This window comes from Mobula birostris, chromosome 6 (genome assembly GCF_030028105.1).
Source record: "Mobula birostris isolate sMobBir1 chromosome 6, sMobBir1.hap1, whole genome shotgun sequence".
NCBI lineage: Eukaryota > Metazoa > Chordata > Chondrichthyes > Myliobatiformes > Myliobatidae > Mobula > Mobula birostris.
The window spans coordinates 114,444,771-114,469,801 of NC_092375.1; the positions used below are offsets into that span (position 1 = coordinate 114,444,771).

The 25,031-nt window shown below is 47.9% G+C and overlaps 1 protein-coding gene across 1 annotated transcript in view; it reads left to right on the forward strand.

Moving 5' to 3' along the window:
* The first annotated feature begins 5,135 nt into the window (after positions 1–5,135).
* The window catches only part of LOC140199869 (uncharacterized), a 30,171-nt gene continuing 10,275 nt past the window's right edge, over positions 5,136–25,031 (forward strand). The window contains exons 1-4 of the mRNA XM_072262380.1: positions 5,136–6,887; positions 15,154–15,426; positions 21,371–21,541; positions 23,304–23,435. Of these exons, the coding sequence (XP_072118481.1) occupies positions 6,479–6,887; positions 15,154–15,426; positions 21,371–21,541; positions 23,304–23,435 (985 nt within the window). The 5' untranslated portion in view covers positions 5,136–6,478. The remainder of the gene's footprint in view (positions 6,888–15,153; positions 15,427–21,370; positions 21,542–23,303; positions 23,436–25,031) is intronic.

The window sequence follows — 25,031 nt, forward strand, 5'->3', positions numbered from 1 at the left end:
TCAACACACTATATGCCTTCCAAACAACCTTATTAACTTGCACGGCAACTTTGAGGGATCAATGGATGTGTACCCCAAGATCCCCCTGTTCCTCCACACTGCCAAGAATCCTGCCACTAATCCTGTATTCTGCCTTTAAATTTGACTTTCCAAAAGTGAATCACTTCACACTTCTGCAGGTTGAACTCCATCTGCCACTTCTCAGTGCAGCTCTGCATCCCGTCAATGTACTATTGTAACCTACGACAACCCTCCACACGATTTACAACTCCACTAGCCTTTTCATCGTCTCAGACTTACTCACCCACCCTTCCTCTTCCTCTTCCAAGATATTTATAAAAATCAGAAAGGGCAGGGGTCCCAGAACAAATCCCTGTGGAACACCACTGGTTACTAACCTCTGGGCAGAATACACGATCTACAATCACCCTCTGTCTTCTGTGGGCAAGCAAATTCTGAATCCACTCAGCCAATGTTCTAAGAAATTTAAGGGAAGTTTTCACTGGCAAGAGGGTGAAAAGATGGACTTGGGTGAATGTTTTTTATACCCATTGATCTGTGATCGTTACAGATACAAGAGGAAGTTTTAAATGAGAATGAGATCAGTGAGAGGGAACAGTTGTGGCGTACTGGGTGTAGGGTGGGACAGAGGGATGAGCTTTATTTCTCATGTGTACCAAAGCATACAGTAGAAGCATGATAGCATGATTTGTGTTAATGACCAATACAGTCCGAGGACGTGCTGGGGACAGCCCGCAAGTATTGCCACGCTTCTGGCGCCAACGTAGCGAGTCCACAACTTACTAACCCTGGGGCTGTAAAGTGATGCGTTAACCACTACATAAGCATGCTGGAAAGAAAAATCAGTTGAAAGAGAGAGCATGTGGAGAAGACAGAAGCAGGGAGAAAGTCGGAGTTATTTGCTGTGTGGTGTGGAAAATACACTGAGGGCAACCTTCCTCAGGGTGGAGCTCAAATCCTGAGTGATCGAAGCAGTCCGGTCTGACTTGAACTGAGTCAGAACCAGAACCAAAGTACATTTATTATCAAAGTGTGTGTTATCAATGTCACCACCTGAGATTCATTTTCCTGCAGGCATTTACAGAAGTTGAGAAATACAGTAGAATTAAAACTATACATAAAGATTGTGCAAAAGAAGACAAATTGTGCAAATAAGTAAATAACTAATACTGAGAACATGGGTTGCAGAGGCTTTGAAAGTGAGTCTGTAGATCGTGGAATCAGTTCAGAGTTGTGACGAGTGAGGTTATCCATGCTGGTTCCTGAACCTGGTGGTGTGGGACCTGAGTCTCCTGTACCCCCTGCCTGATGGTAGCAGCGAGAAGAGAGCATGGCCTGGATGGTGGGGGTCCTTGATGGATGCTGTTCCTTGCAGATGTCAGCATCAGGCTTATTGTCGCTGACTGTTGTTTTGTGGCAGTAAAACAAGGTAGAGACATATAACTATTATAACTTACAACAATAACTTAATAGTACAAAACAAAATAAGTATTGAAGTAGTTTTCAGAGACACAGGAGACCTTACAGATGCTGGAAATCCAAAGTAACACAAAATACTGGAGGAACACAGAAAGTCAGGCTTTGATGTTTCCTTTCCAGTCCTGATGGAGGGTCTCAGCCTGAAATATTGACTTTACATTCCTTTCCATAGACGTTGCCTGGCCTGCACACCAGGCAGTGATGGAACCAGTTAGAACTCTCTCCAGCAAACAGCTGTAGAAATTTGCAAGAGTCTTTGCTGACATGGGAGGAAACCCACACGGTCGTGGGGAGAACACACAAACTGCTTACAGACAGAGGTGGGAATTGAACCTCGGTCTTCTGCTGGCTGGCTCTGTAAAGCGTCAGACTAACCACTGCACTACCCTGCCACCTGTTACGTTTGTATGTAAACCCACAATGTCTATTCTGCAAGCAGCAAGCAGTGTGGCTTCGTACATAAAAATGAAACCCTTACACTCGTTCGTTGTCTGCACATTCAGTAGTGTAGACTTTAAAGGTTTTATTTTTGTGCTGTTTATTTTTTTAGCAAGAATAAAGTCTGAAAGAGATGGTCAGATTGACTTCATGAGTTTAATACAGGGAAGTTCTGAGATCTACCACGATCTCTAAAGTTTCCAATACTGAATGTACTGTCCACAAATGTAAAGAGAAAAAGGCAGTTTCCATCCTCTCCAGAACATATTGGTGCATTTCTACACTGCCTTCATAGAGGGCATCCTCACATCAGCCTTTACTGTCTGGTTTGGCACAGCATTCTCTTCCCACCGCTGTCTACAAAGGAGTCTATACCTTTTGAGTTTTCTCACACATTCCAAAGGTGTACGGGTTAGTAGGTGAATTGATCATACGGGTATAATTGGGCAGTGTGGACTCAATGGGCCGAAGAGCCTGTTACCATACTGTATCTCTAAATAAATGAATACAATACACAGGAACTACAGCTAGCTGTCAGGTCAGCAGTAAAGATCATTGACTGCAGTCTACCACCACGGCAGAACTTGTATGTGTCCAGGACAAAGAAATGGGCAGGAAAAAAATCACAACACACCTAGCAAACTGTGCCTTTTCCAAAAACTCCTTTCTGGAAAATGTTATCGGACTATTTAAACAAAAACTTCACGTCATCTTAAAAGTTTCTTCCCCAGTCAGTTATCTGATCAACCATTCTAATTAGCCCACTCCCCTCTAACTATTACCCTTGTAATAGTAAACACTTTAAATTACTCTCTATAATGCTGTTTACATTGTAAACACATTTAAGTTAAAGTCTGTCCCAAGCCTTATAGGCTCAACAGGCTGGTGCTTATGCCGGTTTCCGTGGCGTGAAGCGACTGAGAGTGAGAGACTCCCTCCCCAAGATAGGACGCCAGTCTATCGCAAGGTTAACCCCCAGCATTTTTGCCAGTACCCATTCTCAGCTGGGTAGACTGGAGCATTGTGTGGTTAAGTGCCCTGCTAAAGGGCACACACGCTGCCCTGGGCGAGGCTCGAACCCATGACCTTCAGATTGCTAGTCCAATGCCCTAACCACTTGGCCACAAGTGCCACACTATTGCAAACGCATGCTGCTGTTTTAAGTATTTCCATATCCATATTTTAACTTCTAACTTATATAATTCTTTATTCTTTTGTTGCATGTCGCACTGTGACCAACACACCACAATACATTCCCAGTGCATGTAAATGTTATACGGCGAAGGAAGTTGATCCTTGAGTTGAAACAAACATAGCCACATGGCCCCTTGAAGTGATGACTCTTTCATTGTTTGAGGGGCTTTCCCACCCAATGCAGCCCCTTCATGTGTAGTAACAAGCTGGGTGGGAGAGGACCATGAATGTGCACTTAGGTACAGGAGTGGCCACTGAGTGTACATATATACTCACAGATAGCGGACACAGCCAGTACCCTTCCCCTTGATGGTTCAAAGATCTAATATTATGTAGGGTTTTTTTTACGCAGTGAGGGGGGGTGCCTGGAATGCACTTACAAGTGTGGTGGTGGGGCTCCATATCAGAAGTTCTCAGACAGGCACATGAATGTGCAGAGAATGGAGCGATCTAGACTCGTTTGGGCAGTAGGGATTGTTTTAATTAGAGGTCATTATCTTAACTAATTTGGCACAACATTGTGGGCTGAAGGGGCTGTTCCTGTGCTGCACTGGTCTGTGTTTGATGTACTTCTGTATTCAACTCAGTGGCGAGACACCACATGCCACTAGGCTAGGGAATTCCAACTATCCACCACTTTCTGAATGAAGCGGTCTCCTCTCATCTCAGTCCCAAACAGCTGACAGTTTCTTTATCCTGAGACTGGGATCGTGGTGTCAGATTCCCAACTGGGGAAGCACCTTCCCTGTACCCATCATGACAAAACCCTCCAGTGGGTTTAAAGTGGTTCATGAAATGTCCTCCTGCTCTCCCAGTGAAGACGGGTGCCCTGTCAACTTCCCTTTGTTCTGTTGTGTCCCCGGGATAACATCCTTTCTGTAGGTTCCCTCAATCCTCAGAAACCTTTCTCATCCTGATACATTCCCATTAAGTTCCAAGAATGTAGCCCCTCAGTGTTCCTGTGGGTCCCAGGGTTGGATGTGTGATCGGACCCACACCCGGGTGCAGAGTAACACCACTGGCAATCACCGTCAATGACCACAGACCCATCCCCAACAGCCTCACCCTTCAACCCCTTGCTCCCTACCACCCACTCCCTCACCCTCATCTCTCGCCACCCTCCCTCCTGCTCTCGCCCTTCCACCCTCTGCTACCCTCACCCTCCGCAGAGTTCACCCCCCCACCCTCACACCCTTCATTACCTTATCTCACCTACCTCCCTCCCCCTCATCCCCACCACCCTCCACAACAACTTCACCCTTGCACACCCAATTATTCTCATACCCTCACCCTCATCCTTCCCAGCAACCTCACACTACCCATCATCTTCCCTCTTCCCCAATACCCTCACCACTTCGACCCCATTGCCCTCTCCTCTTCATCACCCTCACCCTTAGCTGGGCCGCATTCTAAACAGGAACAGAGGTCTCCCTCAGTTAATGGGAAATTAAAGTCATTGTCTCGTCAGTGCCAAAATCTTCCCAACCTCTGACCTAGTGGCAATTGTCGGAGAATATACCCAGGTGCCTGTTTCCTTGATGTCAACACCCACATTGAAGGCCCCATTCCTCTCCCCTCCTCTCTCTCCATCATAGTAATTGTGTGAGTGATGCACTCGCTGCGTCTGTCTCCCTGATTTTCTTTCCCTCTCTGTCCGGCTCTGTCCCTTTCTCTGTGTCTCTCCCTCTCTGTTTCTATTTCTCCCCCTTTCTCCTTCTGCCTCTCTTCTCTCTCTTTCTCTCACACAATGTTTTGATCTGTCTCCCTTCCTTTCCTTCCCTTTCCTCCCCCTCTCCTCCTCTGTCTGAATCTCTCACACTCACACACAATCCGTTTTAATCTCTGTCTCTCTTCCTTTTCCTGTCTCTCTCCCCTCCATCCCCCTCCCTCCTTCCCTCCCTCCCCTCTCTGACTCGAGAGGAACTCTCAAAATCCACAGGGGATTCTCCATTTCTCTTTCTGGGACACGTAGACTGTACTACCTCTAACAGAAAACTGCCTTGACAGTGTTTCTCTTTCCCTCCCTCTCTCCCCCCTTCTCTTCCCCCTCTCTCCCCCCTCTCTCTCTCTCCCTTTTCCCCTTTCTCTCCCCCTCTCTCCCTCTCCTCTTTCTCACACTCACTCTTAATCTGTCTCCTCCTCATTCTGCCTTTCTCTGTTTCCCTTTGCCTCTTACTCTCACACTTTCCTTCTTTCTGTCTCACCCCTTTTCCCCTGCCCCTCCCCCATTTCTCTGACTTCTGATCTCCCTCTCAATCCACAGGGAATTCTACATTTTTCCCTCTCCAAGACACTGTTAATGTCATTCTCCCTGAGAGAAAACTGCCTCGACAATCTTTCTCTCTCTCTCTCTCTCATATCTCTCTAATTCCTCCTCTCACACACTCTTTCCCTCTCTCTCAGAATCTCATTTGATCGCTATCTCTGTCTCTCTTTTCATGTTCTCTCTCTCTGTCTCTCTGTCTAAGCCCTTCTCCGACCCCCCTCCCCCTCTCTCCCTGACTTGTGTGAGGAACTCCGTCAATCCACAGGGGATCCTCCAGTTCTCTCTCTCAGACACTGTAAACGACATTCTCTCTAAGAGAAAACCGTCTGGGCAATCTCACTCTTTCACCTCTCTTTCCCCCACACGCTCCCTTTTGATCTCTTGTCTGCCACCCTCTCTCTCTGACTTTCTCTGTCTCTCCTTCCCTCTCCCTGTCACATTGTCTTTCTTCCTCTCTCACTCTGTCTTTCCTCTTCTCCCTCTCACCCGCCTCTTTGACTCTTGTGAGGAATCCACAGTGGATTATCCATTTCTCTGTCAGACTCACTGTAAATCCCGCTCCCTCTACCAGAAACTGTCTTGACAGTCTCACTCTCTTTCACCACCACCCTCCTGCACTATCACATACTCTCTTCCTCTCTCTCTCTCTGTCTCTCTCCCTCTCTCGCTTTCTTTCTGTCACTCTCGCTGTCTCTCTCTCTCCCTCTTTGTCTCTGTCTCTGTCTCTCTCTCGCTGTCTCCCTCTTCCCGAGAGTGGGGTGACTGTGCCCTTGTTCTGGGAAGTCCGTGGGAGCAGAGCCGAATCCTGAGTCCCGCCCTCTTCCGATGTCAGTCTCTGGAGGGTGGGATTGAGTTTCCAAACCTGCACTCTCACACAGCAGCTCCCACACATCTCAGAATCAGTCACCTCTGCAGCTCAGTCCCTCCTGCAGCCACCGCGAGGGGAGAGAGAGAGAAGGGGCGCGGGTGTGAGCAAGACCGCCCCAAATGCGCCACACTGCGCTGTTGTGACCTGCTGGCCTCTCCGCGTCCCCAGCTAGATCCGAGCCCGGGATTCCAGGTTGCCAGCGCTGCCCGACCATGTGCCGATGCTGGGAATGGTTATTCTGCGCAGCAGTCCTGGTGGAGGTGCGGAGCAGCGAGGGGTCGCAGTTCAAGGCCGCACGGCTGCACCGCTGGTCGACGGCCGGGCTGGGATACCTGCGGGGCTCCTTGTGCCAGAGGGCCTCCTTCCTGTCAGAGGCGGAGTGCCGTCGCCTGGCTGAGGTGCCGCAGACGGAGGTGGCAGTGTACGCGGCGGAACCCCGGGCTGGCGAGAAGCTGCTGACCGTCCTGCCAGACTCCGGCCTTAGCCTGGGGTCAGCCCACGATGCCGTCCTCACCCTGGACCCCAGCCCTGAGCTCAGCTTCGGACACCCCCTCACTGTCTTCTTCGTCGACTTCAGCGTGAACGAGCGGCGTTGTGGGGCACGCGACGGACTTTACTTAGGTAAGGACAGCGGCACACCCTCCCGCATCCACGAACACGCCACCCCTCCCTTCCTCCCCCACCACATCGTCAATGTCAACCATCCCCCTCCCCACCCGAACTGTGCAATTCTCACCTCATACCCTCTCTGCGTTGCCGTCCTGCCCTGACGAACCTCATATTTCATCGTGCTGAATGGTCTGTTCTCTGCCAATTCATGTCGAACAATTTTATTCCCCAGGATTTTTCCACTTAGGTACACACTGGCAGGTTAACCCACCAATCCACTCTTTACTTTTGTTCTAATCATGTTTTTCTCTTGTAAAAGTTGTGTATGATGAATGTTTAGGACATAGAACAGTACAGGCCCTTCAGCCCACAATGTTGCACCAGCCTTTTAACCCTCTCCAAGATCAGTCTAACCTTTCCCTCCTACGTTGATCTCAATTTTTTCTACCATCCATGGTACCTATCTAACTGTTTTTAAAATGTCCCTAATGTATCTGCCACCCTGGCAGGGTGTCCCACACACCCACCCCTCTCTGTGTAAATGAAACTTACCTCTGACGTCCCCTATACTTCCCTCAAATCACCTTAAAATGATGCCCCCTGGTATTAGCCATTTCTGCCCTGGGAAAAAGTCCCTGCTGTCCACTCAGTCAGTGCCTCTTATCATTTTGTACACCTCTGTCAGTTTGTTTAGTCTCTGTTTCTGTTGCGAACTTATCTGATGCTCGGTGCCTGCAGAGCTGCTGCAGATAAGTTCTTCATCCCACTTCTGCACAGATGGACTTGAGCAGCTGACAAATTCTCCTGACCTTCACCCACAGCCCAGGGGTAATTAGAGTGACCGACTGACCCATCGTCTTTGGAAAGCAGGAGGAAACCGGAGCACTTGGGAGATGTTGCTCAGGCCACATTTGGAGTATTGTGAGCAATTTTGTGCCTCATCTAAGAAAGGATGGGCTGGCATTGAGAGGGTCACAAGAAGGATCCTATGAATGATCCTATGAAGGGTGTATTTCTTTAGCCAGATCTCAGTGAAGCCGTGGAATTCATTGCCGCGGACATCTGTGGAGGCCAATTCATTGGGTATTTTTAAAGTGGAGGTTGATAGATTCTTGATAAGTCAGGGCAGTAAATGTTACGGGGAGAAGGCGGAAGAATGGGGTTAAAAGGGGTGGGATGATAAATCAAAGTTCAAAGTACGTTTGCTATCAAAGTATGTATACAATATACAACCTTGAGATTCATCTTCTTGCAGGCAGCCACAAAGCAAACACATTAGAATTTAGGCATGATGCAATGGCAGAGCAAACTCGATGGGCCAGATGGCCTAATTCTGCTCCTTTGCCTTATGATCTAAACCCACATGGTCACAGGGAGAATATACAAACTCCACACACTCTCACACACACACTCACACACACACACACACACACACACACACGCTCACACACACACACACACACACACACACACACACACACACACACACACACTCACACACACACACAGTGTTGGTGATGGGATTGAACCCGGGTCTCTAGAGCTGTGAAACAGATTTACTACCCACTGTGCTGGACTTCTAGTCAGGGATTTCTTCAGTAAAACTCTCCACCTCTCTCCCTGTAGGATACTCGTGCAATGTCTCTTTGCCCAAGGCTTCAAACATTTGTCTCAGTAACCAGGTTTGAAATGTGTGTCAAACAACATCTCCAGGATAATTATCTTGGGACGTTTTACTGTAATTTGGTAAATTGGTTTATTATTGTCACATGTACCATGATGCAGTGAAAAGCTTGTCTTGCATCCTGTCCATACAGATCAGATCGTTTCTCAGTGCATTGAGGTAGAGCAAGGTAGAATAACACTGCAGAATTAAGTGTGACAGCCACAGAGAAAGTGCAGTGCTGCTGATAGACAGTAAGGAGCGAGATTGTAACAAGATAAATTGTGAGGTCAGGAGTCCATCTTAGCTTTCTAGAGAACCATTCAGTAGTCTCACAACCACAGTCATTGAGCCTGGTTATATGTGCTTTCAGGCTTTTGTATCTCCTGTCCAACAGGAGAGGGGAGGGGAGAGCATCTAGATTTAAAGTTGCTACATAAATACAAGTTATTGTTAAATGGTCTTTGCTGCGATTCAGATTCCGAATTATTTATCAGATGTGCATGGAAACACACAGTGAAATGCATTGTTTGCATTCACAGCCAACACAATTTAAGGATTACTGGGGGCAGCCGGCAAGAGTCGCCACACATTCCGGTGCCAACACGTCCACCATGTTGGAAGACTTGTGGTTGGGGATTAACCAGTAACCAGTGGGGTTTGGTGGAAAGGACCCAGAAGAGGGCAACAGATAAATGTCATAAAGTCATAGAGCACTACAGCACTGAAACAGGCCTGTCAGCCCATCTAGTCCATGTCAAATTATTATTCTGTCCAGTCCTATCATCCTCCATACCCCTCCCATCATTGTACCTATACAAATTTCTCTTAAATGTTGAAATCAAACCCACACTGCTGGCAGATTGTTCCACAATCTCACTACTCCCAGAGTGCAAACTTCCCCTTGTGTTCCCCTTAAACATTTCAGCTTTCACCCTTAATCCATGACCTCTAATTCTAGTCTCACCCAACCTCAGGGGAAAATGCCTGCTTGCATTTATCTTATATATACCCCTATAATTTTGTATACCTCTATCAAATCTCCTCTCATTCTCCTACGTTCCAGGGAATAAAGTTCTATAACCTCTCATAACTTTGTAAACCTCCAAAAACAATGTTTAAAAATAAATGTCTAAGAGCCAAAAGTACAGTGATGGGTGTATGTGGAGAGAGGGAACAGGAAATTCCAATTTCACTCTGTTGAAACGTGAAGATGAAAAGTGTCAAAACACACAATGGCTTGGCAGATAGAGAGGCTGGCTCACAGCTCCAGAGACCCAGGTTCGATCCTGACCTTGGGACTGTGGAGTTTGTACATTCTTCTCGTTTCCCATGGGTGCTGAGGTTTGCTCCCACATTCTGTCGAGATGCAGAGCTGATGGGTTAATTAGCAGCTATGGTTGCCCCTGGTGTGTAGGTGAGGGGTTGAAGAATCAAATAGGGCGAGTGTGGAGGGGAGAGGATGTTGATAAGGCTGTGAGAGAAAATCTGGAAATTTTAGAGAGAGTACAGAGATTTACCAGGGTTGCTACCTGGATTAGAGAGCATGGCTTATGAGGACAGGCTGAGTGAGCTGGGGCTTCCCTCTTTGGAGCAAAGAAGAATGAGAGGTGACTAGATAGAGGAGTACAAGATGATAAGAGGCATGGATTGAGTGGACAGCCAGAGACTTCTTCCCAGGGTGGAAATGTCTACTACAAGAGGGTATAATTTTAAAGAGATCAGAGGAAAATATAGTGGGTTTGCCAGAGGCAGGGTTTTTTACACACAGTAGTGGGTGTGTGTACGCGCTGCTAGGTGTGGTGGTAGCGACAGATACGTTAGAGGCATTTAAGGGACTCTTGGATAGGCACATGCATGAAAAGAAATGGAGGGCTATGTGGGAGGGAAGGATTAGATTGATCTTAGAGTTGGTTAAAAGGTCAACACAATATCGTGGGCCGAATGGCCTGTACTGTGCTGTAATGTTCTGTGTTCGGTGTTCTGAGATGAGTGTGGGATGAGGGAGGAGATGATGGTATTGCAGTACTGGGAGGCAGCCTGGGCTGAATGGCTTCATGTGCTGTGGTAAGTAGGATGCCAGAGTACCCATGGGTGGGGTCAAGGGGCCTGCTTGTTGCTTTTCCACTCCTTGCCTGTTCTCTGGCTGGGATACATTTGTTGTTCCTGTATCTGTGAGCCAAGCACTCTCTTCACCTGGGACTGCTGTACCCAAAGACCAGAGCGAATCTCCCCCTGCCAGTTCCAGCAGACGGACTCCAGGACAGAGGGTTTGGGAAAGAGAGGCTTTCTGACTCGGGGGAGGCAGGTTCCAGTCTGTTGTCTTTGGCCACTGTTTCCATTGGATAGGCTGCTGGTGAGCTGGGCATCTAAGGGTCACCGGGGAGCAGCGCTGGTGGGAAATGAACCCAGTTCGCTGGCGCCGAAAGTGTTACATTAATCACTACGCTACCATGCAGCCTCAAGTAACAGGCAAAGTCCTGGAGGAACTCTGCAAGTCAGGCAGCATCTATGGAGGAGAATAAACAGATGATGTTTGGGACCGAGACCCTTCATCAGGATTCATAAAGGTCTCAGTCCGAAACGTTGACTGCTTATTCCCTTCCATAGATGCGGCGTTATTTATTTATTTATTATCACTACTTGCATAATCTGTTTTCTTTTTTACATTGGTTGTTTGTCAGTGTTTGTGTGTAGTTTTTCATTGATTCTATTGTATTTTTGTTCTACTGTGAATGCCTGCAAGAAAGTGAACCTCAGGGTGGTAAGTATATAGTGACGTACTACATGTATTTTGATAATAAATTTACTCTGAACTCGGAATCAGAATCCGATTTGATGTCACTGACATATGTTGTGAAATTTGTTGTTTTGTACAGTGCATGATGTAAAAAGTTACAATATATTAAAAAATATCCAAGTAGTGCAGAAAGAGAGCAAGAAGATGAGGCAGTGTTCGCGGGCCATTCGGAAATCTGATGGCAGAGGGGGAGAAGCTGTTCCTGAAACATTGAGTGTGTGTCTTCAGGCTGCGGTATCTCCTCCCTGATAACAGAAATCAGAAACAGGCATGTCGTAGGTGGTGAGGGTCCTTCAGGATGGGTGCTGCCTTCCTGAGGCGTCACCTTTTAAAGATCTGTGTGAGGGGAGGGTTGTGCCCGCGATGGAGCCCGAGTCTATAACCCTCTGCAGCTTTCTCCCGATCAGAGTGGGGACAGGAACTCTGCCTGAGCTGCAGTGCAGAAGGAAATCCTCACACATTCAATTAGTACGTTGACAGAGGACAGAAGCTTTGTGACTGCAGGGGCCTCTGACTCAGAGTTGCCCCTCTTTGCCTGGCACAGACCCAGGACAGGACGGCTCCCGTCGGTCACTGCACCTGACCCTCTGTGTGAGCCAGCGTCGAAGCTGGTTCTGCAGAGCCTGTTTAACGTGTACGTGCGTTAGGGTGTGTTCCTCTGCGTACGGCACACCTTTATGTCTGGTTCCATGAAGCTGTGTGCCGTTTGGTCCTGTGATAGAACACAGCACAGTACAACTCAGAAACAGGCCCTTCAGCCCAAAACGATATGCTGCACCAACCAAATGGCTAACTAAACTAACCCCTTCTGCCTACACAATGTCCATATCCTTCCATATTCCTCACATTCATGTACTGACCTGAACATCTTTTAAAGGTCCCTAATGTATCTGCCTCAACCATCACCCCAGGCAACACATTCCAGGCCCCCACCACTCTCTGTGTAAAAATACTTGTCCCTCACACCCCCTTTGAAATTAACCCCCCCCCCCCTTATCCCAATGATTTTAGCCATCGGTGTTAGGAATAGATTCAGATTCAGATTTGTTTATCATATGTACATCAAAATGTACAATTAAATACGTTGTTTGCATTAATGACCAACACACCCCATGAAATAAGCTGGGGCAGTCCCACATTCCTGTGCCAACATAGCATGCCCGCAATATTCAGCAGAACAACAACAATGCCACAGCAAACCCTGTTCCTCCCTCCCTCCCTCCCTCCATCTCACCACAACTGGACAAGCCATCACTGGGCCTCTGCCTCCAACCTCCTGACCCTGATCCGGCTCTCCGAATCGCATTCTCCACTTTCACATTTCTTCCCCTCCACCGTCAGATTTCTGAATGGCCCACGAGCACGGCATCAATATTTGTCTTCGGCTCCACTTACTAGATTTGTTTTGTTACTGCACTGTGCTGCTGCCACAAAACAATGAATTTCACCACGTCCGGTAAACCCGATTCTGATTTAAATTGTTACTCATCTCAAGATCAAGATTATTGTCACTTGAGTGTATAACTCAAAATGCCTGTAGTGAGTGCACAGCACAGGTAAACAGTAAACAGCTGGCTGTCCTAGTGACAAGATCTAAGTGGTGACAGGGTATTCGTTAGTCTCTCAGCCCAGGGGAAGAAGCCGTTACCCTGTCTGGCAGTCCTAATCCTGATGTTCCTGTACCTCCTTCCTGAGATTGTGGTAGGGGGGTGGTGGCAATGATCTTCAACAAAGCCTTCAGCCCTTCATATACAACGCTCCTGGTAAACGTCGCAAATACGGGAGGGAAACCCCAGTGATTTCCCCATTGGTTCTTACTACCCTCTGTAGGGTCTTGCAGTCTGATACCTTACAGTTTCCGTACCACACAATGATGTAGCCAGACAGGACACACTTGATGGTGCTCCTGTAGAAAGTTGTCAGAACGGGTGCGGGGAGCCTTGCACGTCTCAGTCTCCTCTTTCCCGGTCCTGGTTAAATGTATTGATTAATGTTGTATTTAGTTATTTGCTAGAAGTTGCTTTGGTCTTTTCTCTGTGCTGTTTATTGGTTGTCATAGAATCATAGATCAGGGAAACAGGCCCCTCGCACCAACACGTCCATACCAACCATGATTCCCAATGACGCTAGTCTATTTGCACAGTGGAGTAGCAGTTAATGTAACACTTTACTGCGCCAACTGTGAGATCAGGATTTGCTCCACCTAGCCTGTTATCATGTCAGGCTACGTCTGTTTTCCGGCAGCTGAATGAACCTGAGTTGGAACCGAGTAGATGAGCCACGATAACAGCTTCATCAAATTTTTTCCAAGTTCCCTGGACCTTAGGTGCCGGCAACACACACAAAGTGTGGGGAATTCAGCAGGTCAGGCAGCATCTATGGAGGTGAGTTAAGCAGTCGACGATTCAGGCCGAGACCCTTCACCAGTGCTGAAAGGACGGGGGAAGAAGCCAGAATAAGGAGGTGGGGAGGGGAAGAGTACAAGCTAGAAGGTGATAGGTCAAGCCAGGTGAGTGGGGGAGGGGATGAAGTGAGAAACTGGGAGGCGGTAGGTGGAAAAGGGCTGGAGAAGAAGGAATCTGATAGGGAGAGGAGAGTGGCCCATGGGGGAAAGGGAAGGAGGAGGGGCACTAGACAGAGGTATTATATAGTTGAGGCAAAGAGGTACGAGGGAGGCCAGAGTGGGGAAATTGGACAAGCAGGAAGGGGGAGGGGAAGAAATTACTGGAATTTGGAGAAATCGATGTTCATGCCATTAGGTTGGAGGCTCCCTAGACAGAATATGAGGTGTTGCTCCTCTAACGTGAGAGTGTCCTCTTCGTGACAGTAGAGGAAGCCATGGACTGGCTTGTCGGAATGGGAATGGAGAATTTAAGTGGTTGGTCACTGGGAAATCCTGCCTTTTTGCGGATGTAGCGAAGGTGATTGACAAAGCAGTCCCCCAATCTATGTCAGATAGAGGAGGCCACATTGGGAGCATCGGAAAGAGTAGATGACCCCATCAGATCTGCAGAAGTGTTGCCTCACCTGGAAGGACTGTTTGGGGCCCTGAATGGAGGTGAGGGAGGAGGTGAATGGGCAGGTGTAGCATTCCCTCCATTTGAAGATAGGATAGACGGTATCTTTTTTTACTCTGGTAAGTGTATTAAAAACGAGGGAAGAGGTTTAAACTACATAGGAGGAAGCCATTATAACCTGAGGGGTAGGGTTTTTTACAGAAAGAGTGGATGTTGCCAGGACTTCAGGGACTGAATTACGGGGAGAGGTGCCTACCTAAACCCCTCTTTAAAAGTCTCTTACATTTCTCCCTCCATCACCACTCCAGCAGCACATTCCAGGCACTCGCGACTCTCTGTGTAAAAATAACACTTGTCCCTCACATCTTCTTTGGAATTACCCCCTCTCACCTTAAACGCATGCCCTCTGGTGTTAGACATTTTGACCCTGGGAAAAATGTACCGTCTGTCTACTCCAAACCTCTATCAGATCTCCACTTAGCTTCTGCAGCTCCAGAGAAAACAACCCAAGTTTGTCCAAACTCTCATAGTAGCTCATGCCCTCGAATCCAGGCAGCCTCGACATCCTTCCTATAATGGGGAGACCAGAACTGCATACAATACTCCAAATGTGGCCGCAACCTAACTTCCTGACTTTGAACTCATTGCCTGACTAATAAAGACAAACATACCATATCCCTTCTTAACCAACCACCGTTTCATCCTGTGAAGGCCAAAGTAATTTGTGGCAGCAGTGCAGTGAGTTACAGGAACTAAACAAACAAGTACCCTCCCTAACGACTGTGCTCTGTTGCCCAGGTAACCACGAGTGCATGACGCTAGCCCTGAAGAGCCGCTGTGAGAACTTGCTGAAGAGAAGGAGTGGACGCGCTGAGCGACCGAACACCACGGAGCGAGCCAGGAGGCGGCCGAGGGGCCGAGTGGCCAGCAGTCGCCGGAAGAGAGAGGCTGGCAGCGCTGGGCCCCGGTCCCGCAGGGAAGAGCGCCTTGAGGGTCTGTGTGAAATACATTTTGTGCCTTTGGTGGTGGGACAGAAGGACGAAAACAAAGAGCAGAGACTCCGCTGTGTAGGTTGGTGTCAACAAGATCTCAGACCGCGGCCACAACGAGCGCTCAATTCTTGTGAAAGCACCGCTTAACGTAAAACTCTTCTTACATTGCATGTCACATTCACAGGGCAGGGATAGCTCTACACTGTCCCATCACACACTCCCAGAGTCAGACACAGAGTGAAGCTCCCTCTACATTTTCCCATCACACACTCCCAGGGTCAGACACATAGTGAAGCTCCCTCTACACTGTCCCAACACACACTCCCAGGGTCAGACACAGAGTGAAGCTCCCTCTACACCATCCTATCACACACTCCCAGGGTCAGACACATAGTGAAGCTCCCTCTACACTGTCCCATCACGCACTCCCAGGGTCAGACACAGAGTGAAACTCCCTCTACACCATCCCATCACACACTCCCGGGGTCAGACACAGAGTGAAGCTCCCTCTACACCATCCCATCACACACTCCCAGGGTCAGACACAGAGTGAAGCTCTCTCTACACTGTCCCATCACACACTCCCAGGGTCAGACACAGAATGAAGCTCCCTCTACACCATCTCATCACACACTCCCGGGGTCAGACACAGAATGAAGCTCCCTCTACACCGTCCCATCACACTCCCAGGGTCAGACACAGAGTGAAGCTCCCTCTACACCGTCCAATCACACACTCCCGGGGTCAGACACAGAGTGAAGCTCCCTCTACACCGTCCAATCACACACTCCCAGGGTCAGGCACAGAGTGAAGCTCCATCTACACCCTCCCATCTCACACTCCCGGGGTCAGACACAGAGTGAAGCTCCCTCTACATCACACACTCCCAGGGTCAGACACAGAGTGAAGTTCCCTCTACCCTGTCTCATCACACCCTCCTGGGGTCAGACACAGAGTGAAGCTCCATCTACACCCTCCCATCTCACACTCCCGGGGTCAGACACAGAGTGAAGCTCCCTCTACACCATCCCATCACACACTCCCAGGGTCACACACAGAGTGAAGCTCCCTCTACCCTGTCCCATCACACACTCCCAGCGTCAGACACAGAGTGAAGCTCCCTCTACTCCATCCCATCACACACTCCCAGCGTCAGACACAGAGTGAAGCTCCCTCTACACCGTCCCATCACACACTTCCAGGGTCAGACACAGAGTGAAGCTCCCTCTACACCGTCCCATCACACACTCCCAGCGTCAGACACAGAGTGAAGCTCCCTCTACACTGTCCCATCACACACTCCCAGCGTCAGACACAGAGTGAAGCTCCCTCTACCCTGTCTCATCACACACTCCTGGGGTCAGACACAGAGTGAAGCTCCCTCTACACAATCCCATCACACACTCCCAGCGTCAGACACAGAGTGAAGCTCCCTCTACACCATCCCGTCACACACTCCCAGGGTCACACACAGAGTGAAGCTCCCTCTACACTGTCCCATCACACACTCCCAGGGTCAGACACAGAATGAAGCTCCCTCTACACCGTCCCATCACACACTCCCGGGGTCAGACACAGAGTGAAGCTCCCTCTACCCTGTCCCATCACACACTCCCAGGGTCAGACACAGAGTGAAGCTCCCTCTACACTGTCCCATCACACACTCCCAGGGTCAGACACAGAGTGAAGCTCCCTCTGTACTGTCCCATCACACACTCCCAGGGTCAGACACAGAGTGAAGCTCCCTCTACACCGTCCAATCACACACTCCCAGGGTCAGGCACAGAGTGAAGCTCCATCTACACCCTCCCATCTCACACTCCCGGGGTCAGACACAGAGTGAAGCTCCCTCTACACCGTCCCATCACACACTCCCAGGGTCAGACACAGAGTGAAGTTCCCTCTACCCTGTCTCATCACACCCTCCTGGGGTCAGACACAGAGTGAAGCTCCATCTACACCCTCCCATCTCACACTCCCGGGGTCAGACACAGAGTGAAGCTCCCTCTACACCATCCCATCACACACTCCCAGGGTCACACACAGAGTGAAGCTCCCTCTACCCTGTCCCATCACACACTCCCAGCGTCAGACACAGAGTGAAGCTCCCTCTACTCCATCCCATCACACACTCCCAGGGTCAGACACAGAGTGAAGCTCCCTCTACACTGTCCCATCACACACTCCCAGGGTCAGACACAGAGTGAAGCTCCCTCTACACCGTCCCATCACACACTCCCAGGGTCAGACACAGAGTGAAGCTCCCTCTACACCGTCCCATCACACACTTCCAGGGTCAGACACAGAGTGAAGCTCCCTCTACACCGTCCCATCACACACTCCCAGCGTCAGACACAGAGTGAAGCTCCCTCTACACTGTCCCATCACACACTCCCAGGGTCAGACACAGAGTGAAGCTCCCTCTACCCTGTCTCATCACACACTCCTGGGGTCAGACACAGAGTGAAGCTCCCTCTACACAATCCCATCACACACTCCCAGGGTCAGACACAGAGTGAAGCTCCCTCTGTACTGTCCCATCACACACTCCCAGGGTCAGACACAGAGTGAAGCTCCCTCCACACTGTCCCATCACACACTCCCAAGGCAGAGGAAGCACAGATGCAGAGTAAAACTTCCTCTAGGTTTTCTAATAAGATTTCTTTCTCGTTTCATTAATCTCAGAAAACTTTATTATACTAAAATCCCTCTGATGAACCCTAGCTTCAATTATTTGAACAACGTTTTATCCGAAAGTGGATTGAGTAACTTTTGACCAAAGTGACCAGGAAGGAGAAAATGTTGTACTGACTGGGAGGTATGAAACAGAGCGCAAAATTGGGTTAAAATTATCTTTATGCAAGCCACATTTTCCTGATCCTCAATCATTTGGCTTTTGACTTGAACTCTAAACTGTGGTCGAGGATCAGGAACAACACACCATCAGCTGGAAGAATTCCACGGGCCCAACAGTATCTCAGAATCAAAAACAGGTTTAATACCACTGGCATACGTTGCGAAATATTGCGAAATATGTTATTTTGTGGCAGCAGTACAGTACAATACATAATTTTAAAGAACAACAATTTACAGTAATATATTTTTGCACTAATTATTATATATATATGTGTGTGTGTGTGTGTGCCTGTGTGTGCATGGGTGAGTATATGTAAATATATATAAAATAAATGCAAAGAAAGAGCAAAAAAAAAGAAAAAAATTAGTGAGGTAGTTTTAATGGGTACATTGTCCATTCAGAAATTTGATGGTGGAGAGGAAGAAGCTGTTCCTGAAATGTTGAGCGTGTGTCTTCAGGCTTCAGTACCTCTCCCTGACGAGAAGAGGATGTCCTCGATGATGGAGGCGGCCTTTTCGAGGCGTCACCTTTTGACGATGTCATGACTGCTGGGGAGGCGAGTCACCATGATGGAGCTGACTGAGCCTGCAGCTTTTCCCGATCTGTGTATCTGTCAGGGGAGAAGAAATTGTTGATGTTTCGGGTTGTCTTCTCCCACGGATGCTGCCTGAGCAACTGTGTTCTTCCAGAAGATTGTTTGTTGTATCTGCAGCCTTCTGCTCCTCTCATTTTATTCTCCTTATTATAAATGGAATTAAGATGTCACGTTACATAAAACAGATGTTTCCTAGTCAAAAGACTTTATAATTTATTAGTTCCAGCAGGTTTATCACTGGATTATAGCTTATAGAACACCCTTTGAGAAACTTTTGGATCAATCATCCCATTCCATTGACATTGTAGATATCCTTTGCAAGTTTCTATGTTAAGAGCAACCTCGGTAAGAAACTATTCATGTAACAAACTGCTCCTTGGTCCTTCAGTCCTACATAGCCTGCGTGCTTATGGGAATTCCACACATGTGGTACATCAGCCTATACAAAGACTTCAAGTGTAACCTTGTCATCGTCTATCGAGTCATAGAGAACTACAGCCAAGAAACAAGCCCTTCAGCCCACCTAGTCCGGGTCAAACTGTTCTTCTTCCTAGTCCTATAAATTTACACCGGTACTAAAGCCCACCGTACACCTCACATCCATGTACCTATACAAACTTCTATTAAATGTTACAATCAGACCTGCATCTTGAACTTTTGCCAGCAGCTCGTTCCACACTCACACCACCCTCTGAGTGAAGTATATCCCCTCAGGTCCACCTTAAACATTTCACCCTACACCCTTAACCCATGTCTCTAGTTCTAGTCTCACCCAGGAAAATCCTGCTTGCGTTCACCCTATCTATACCCTCGTAAATTTTGCACACTGCTGTCAAATCTCCCCTCATTCTCATAGGCTCCAGGGTATAAAGCCCTAACCTATTCAACCTTTCCCTATAACTCAGGTCCTCGAGTCGTGACGATATCCTTGCAAATTTTCTCTGTCCCCTTTCAATCTTATTGATATCTTTCCTGTATGTGGGTGACCATGTCAACACACAATACTCCAAATTAGGCCTCACCAACGTTTTATACAACTTCAACATAACGTCCCAACTCCTGTACTCAATACTTTGATTTATGAAGGCCAAATGTGGCAGAAGCTTTCCTTATGACCCCATCTACCTGTGATGCCACTTTCAAGGAATTATGGATCAGTATTCTCAGATTCCTCTGGTCTGCTGCACTTCTCAGTGCCCTACTGCTCAACATGCAAGTCCTGCCCTGGATTGTCCTCCCAAAGTGGACCTCACACTTGTCAGCATTAAATTCCATCTGTCATTTTTCTGCCCATCTTCTATGAAACTTTCTTCAGCATCAGTGGCTTCCCTCAATGTCGTAAAATGAGAGAAACCCCAGTCATTATCGTTGTGAGCAAAAAGATGACTAATCCTTTGACTGAAAGGACTTCCCTTCATCTCTGGAGTAAATAATCTACAACACGTGTGACAGGATCGTAGTGCATTGTAGGAAAAATCCAACATACTAGTGACGTGAACACTTTTGAGTTCTTCTGATCAAGGACTTCCCTGTTCCCCTCCTTGAGAATCCATGCAGGTTCATAGGAATTACTTGGATGTGTCTGGGACTAACATGGAACATAGAACAGAACAATGTGCCAATACTTTAATCTGCTCTAAGATCAATCTCACCCTTCCTTCCTATGTAACCGTTCATTTTTCTTTCATCTGTGTGCCCATCTAAGAGTCTCTTAAATGCCCCTAATGTGTCTGCCCCTAACACCACCCCTGGCATGGCATTCCACACACTCACCACCCTCTAGGTAAAAAAACCTACCTCTGACATCTTCTTAAAATTATGCCTACTCACATTAGCCATTGTCACCTTGGGAAAAAGGCCTCTGGCTGTCTACTCTATCTATGCCTCATCATCTTGTACATCTCTATCAAGTCGCTTCTCAACCTGCTTTGCTCCAAAGAAAAAAGTCTTGGCTCACTCAACTGTTCTTCGTAGGACATGCTCTCCAATCCAGGCAGCATCCTGGTAAATCTCCTCTGCACCCTCTCTAAAGCCTCCACATTATTGTCATGGTCATTATGTGCATGCCGTGTGATGTGGGCGATCGTGGTCTTATCCGTGACTATGATTGTTCTTGGAAAATTTTTCTACAGATGTGGTTTGCCATTGCCACCTTCTGGGCAGTGTTTTTACAAGACGGGTGAACCCCAGCCATTATCAATACTCTTCAGAGATTGTCTGCCTGGTGCCAGTGATCAGATAACTAGGACGTGATCTGCACCAGCTGCACATACGACCATCCACCACCTGCTCCCATGGCTCCATGTGACCCTGATCGGGGGGGGGCTAAGCAGGTGCTACACCTTGCCCAAGGTTGACCTGCAGACTAGCAGAGGGAAAGAGCGCTTTACACCTCCTTAGATAGAGGTATATCTCCACCTAAAGCTTCCACGTCCTTTCTATAACGAGCAACCAGAATGGAGCACAGTTTTCCAAGCGTGGTTTTATAGAGCTGCAACATTGCCTCTTGAGCTCACCTGCCACCCCCCCCGACTAATGAAGGCCAATGTGCTATTTGCTTTCTCCTTGTAGAACAGAAGGGCTTCGCACCTTGCCCCCGGCCTCTGGTGATCAGCAGCCCCAACCCTGCCACCGCTGACTGTGAGCTGAACAAAAACACCCGGCGCTGTCATCGGCAACAGTTGCGGTCCCAGAAATCCTGCCGCATGTACCAGACGTGCGACCATGGCATACTCTTCTCAGGTGAGAGGGAGAGAGAGAAAGCGCAGGGTTTGGGGGGGGCGGGGGAAATGTGAGAGTGACGACACAGTGACCCCATCAATCCACGGTGGTGTAACAGCTCAGGGTTTTGGAGTTTGGAGTTCACTTCCAGCGTTATCTGTAAGAAAGTTTTGTGTTCTTCCCGTGTGCATGTGGGTTTCCTCTGGGTGCCCTGGTTTCCTTCCACAGTCCAAAGACGTACCAGTTAGTAGGTCAATTGGTCATTGTAAATTGTCCCATGATGAGGCTAGGGTTAAAGAAGTAGGTTGCTAGGAGGCTAGGTGGTGCTCACTGAGCTGGAAGGGCCTGTTCCATGCAATATCACTAAATAAAAATAAAAATGATCCCATTCCACTTCCACAGCTACCCTGCAGCTTATGGTCATAGAGACATACAGCCCAGGAGTAGGCCCTTCGGCCCGTCCAGACCATGCCAACCAAGATGCCCATCTGAGCTAGTCCCATCCACCTGCATTTGGCACATCTCCCTCTAAGCTCTTCCTATCCATGTACTTGAGTACTTTATTACCTGCCTCAATTTCTTCCTTTGGCAGCTCCTTCCAGATACAGATTGGTGAGCGTTCTGGAGACAGTGACCACAACTCCCTGACCTTTACGTGGCCTTGCACAGGGATAGGAGCAGGTGGTATGGGAAAGTATTTAACTGGGGGAGGGCGAATTACCGTGCTATTAGGCAGGAACCTGGGAGCGTACACTCGGAATGTGTGTTCTCGGGGAAGTGCACAATGGAAATATGGAGGTTGTTTAGGGTACACTTGCATGGAGTTCTGGATAGTTTTGTCCCATCGAGGCAGGGAGAAGGAAATGTGACTGATAAGACATGTGGAGTATCTAGTCAAGAGGATTAAGGATCAAGGATCAACTTCATTTGCCACATTAAAGATATTAGGAATTTGCTGTGTTGGCACGACAGGCAACAAATAAAGCATTCATCAATTTTAAAGAATAAAGAATTATCTAGGAATAAAGTTAGAGGTACTGATATGGAAGCACAGGAAGAAGGAAACATACTTAAGGTTTTGGAAGCAAGGATCAGAAAAGGCTCTAGAGAGTTGTAAGGTAGCTAGGAAGGAGCTTAAGGAGAGATGGCTTCATCTTTGGCAATGATCTTTGCATCCTCACTGGTCCCAGTAGATACAAGGGTGGCAAATCTTATTCCTTTATTCAAGAAAAGGAGTAGGGATAACCCTGTGAATTATAGAGCAGTGAGTCTTACTTCAGTGGTGGTCAAACTATTGGAGAAGATTCTTAGAGACAAGATTTACAAGCGTTTGGGGAAACATAGTCTGATTAGGGATAGTCAGCATGGCGTTGTGACGGACAGGCCATGCCTCACGAGTCTGATTGAATTCTGTGAGGATGTGACAAAGCACTTTGATGAAGGTAGAGCAGTGGATGTGGTGTATATGGATTTTAGTAAGGAGTTTGATAAGGTTCCCCATGGTAAGTCATTCAGAAAGTCAGGTGCCATGAGATCCAGGGAAACCAGTCTGCGTGGATTCAGAATAGGCTTGCCCACAGGCGGCACTGGGTGGTGGTATATGGAGCAAATTCTGCCTGGAGGTCAGTGTCATTTTTTGATCTGATGTTCTGAATTTACAATGAGACAGGGGATGGTCACTCAGTGAGTCTTGGCTGACCCTCTATATCCTGGGCTGGATGAGAGTCCCGAGAGGGACGTCGACTGACTTGTCCACTTTCTCTTCCTACTCATTGCCTTTCAGGAGGGTGGAAGGAGCACCTCACGTACCAGAGGCACGTCGACAATGTGATGCATTTCTATCGAATGCTACGCAGAAATGGCTTCCGATCGGAGAACATCAAGACCTTCTTTGCAGGAGATGGACAGCTCCCAGGTAACAGGAACATTAGTCAGCCAGCGACAGGAAGGATGTGAGTAACACACACAAAGCACGGGAGGAACTCAGCAAGTCGGGCAGCATCTATGGAGAGGAATAAACTGTTGACATCTTCAGCCAAGACCCTTCATCAGGCCTCCATCAAGCCCACAAACACTGACTGGTTATTCTTCTCCATAAATGCTGCCTGACTTCAGCATTTTGTGTGTGTTGCTCAAGACTTCCAGCTTCTGCAGAATCTTGTGTCTAGGAAGGATGTGACTCTGCTAGAGTGGGTGCGGAAAAGGTTCATGAAGATACTACCATGACTGGAGGGTTTGAATTCTAAGGAGAGACTGGATAGGCTGGGATTGTTTTCCCAAGAGCAAACGAAGCTCAGAGGTCTATGAAATCATCAGGGACGTAAGTAAGGTGAATGGTCACAGTCTTTCCCCCAGGGTAGGGGAACCCAGAACCAGACAACGTAGATTTAAAGTCAGAGGGATAAATTTAAAGGGGACCTGAGAAACACTTCTCATGCAGAGGGTGATGGGTATATGGAACATTACAGCACAGTGCAGGCCTTTCAGCCTTTAACCTACTGCAAGATCAATCCCACGTAGCACATCACTTTTCTATCATCCACTTACCTTTCTAAGAGTCTCTTAAAAGTTCCTGATGTATTTGCCTCTACCACCACCCCTGCTAGGGTGTTCCACACACCCACAACTCTCTGTGTAAAAACCCTACTGTACCTCTAATATCCACCCCCCCTCCCCCATACTTTCCTTCAATCACTTTAAAATGATGCCTTCTCGTATTAGCCATTTCCTCCCCGGGAAAGAGTCTGGCTGTCCACTCGATCGGTGCCTCTTATCATCTGGTACATCTCCAGCAGGTCACCTCTCATCCTCTGTAGTAACACATACAGTAAAACCTGCCGGAGGAACTCAGCAGGACAGGCAGCATCTACGGAAGAGAATAAATCATTAATGTTTTGGGCCAAGACCCTTAACCAGTCTTGATGAAGGGTCTTGGCCTGAAACGTCGACTGTCTATTCCTTTCCATAGACACTGCCTGACCTACTGAGTTCCTCCAGCATTTTGTGTGTACAGTATTACTCTGGATTTCTAGCAACAGCAAATCTCTGTGTTCACCTCTCATCCTCATTTGTTCCACAGAGAAAAGCCCTAGCTTACTAAGCCTATCCTGATGAGACATGCTCTTTAATCCGTCAGTGTCTCAGTAAATACCCTCTGTACCATCTCTAAAGCTTCCAGGTCCTTCCTATAATGAGGCAACCAGAAATAATCACAATATTCCAAGGGTAAAACGAGATGCCTGAGGAAGTGGTAGTGACCGGAGGAAAGTATAGAGGCGATGTCAGAGGTAGGTGATTTTACACGAGGCAGATACATTAGGGCCATTTATGAGACTCTTAGATAGGAATATAGATGATAGAAAAATGGAGTGTTATGTAGGAGGGAAGGGTTAGTAGGTTAAAAAGTTGGCACAACTTCTGAAGGGGTTGTACTGTGCTGTAATGTTCTATGTAAGGAGGTACAAGTACTTTTAAAACCATTTGGTCTGGTACATGGAAAAGAAAGTAAGTC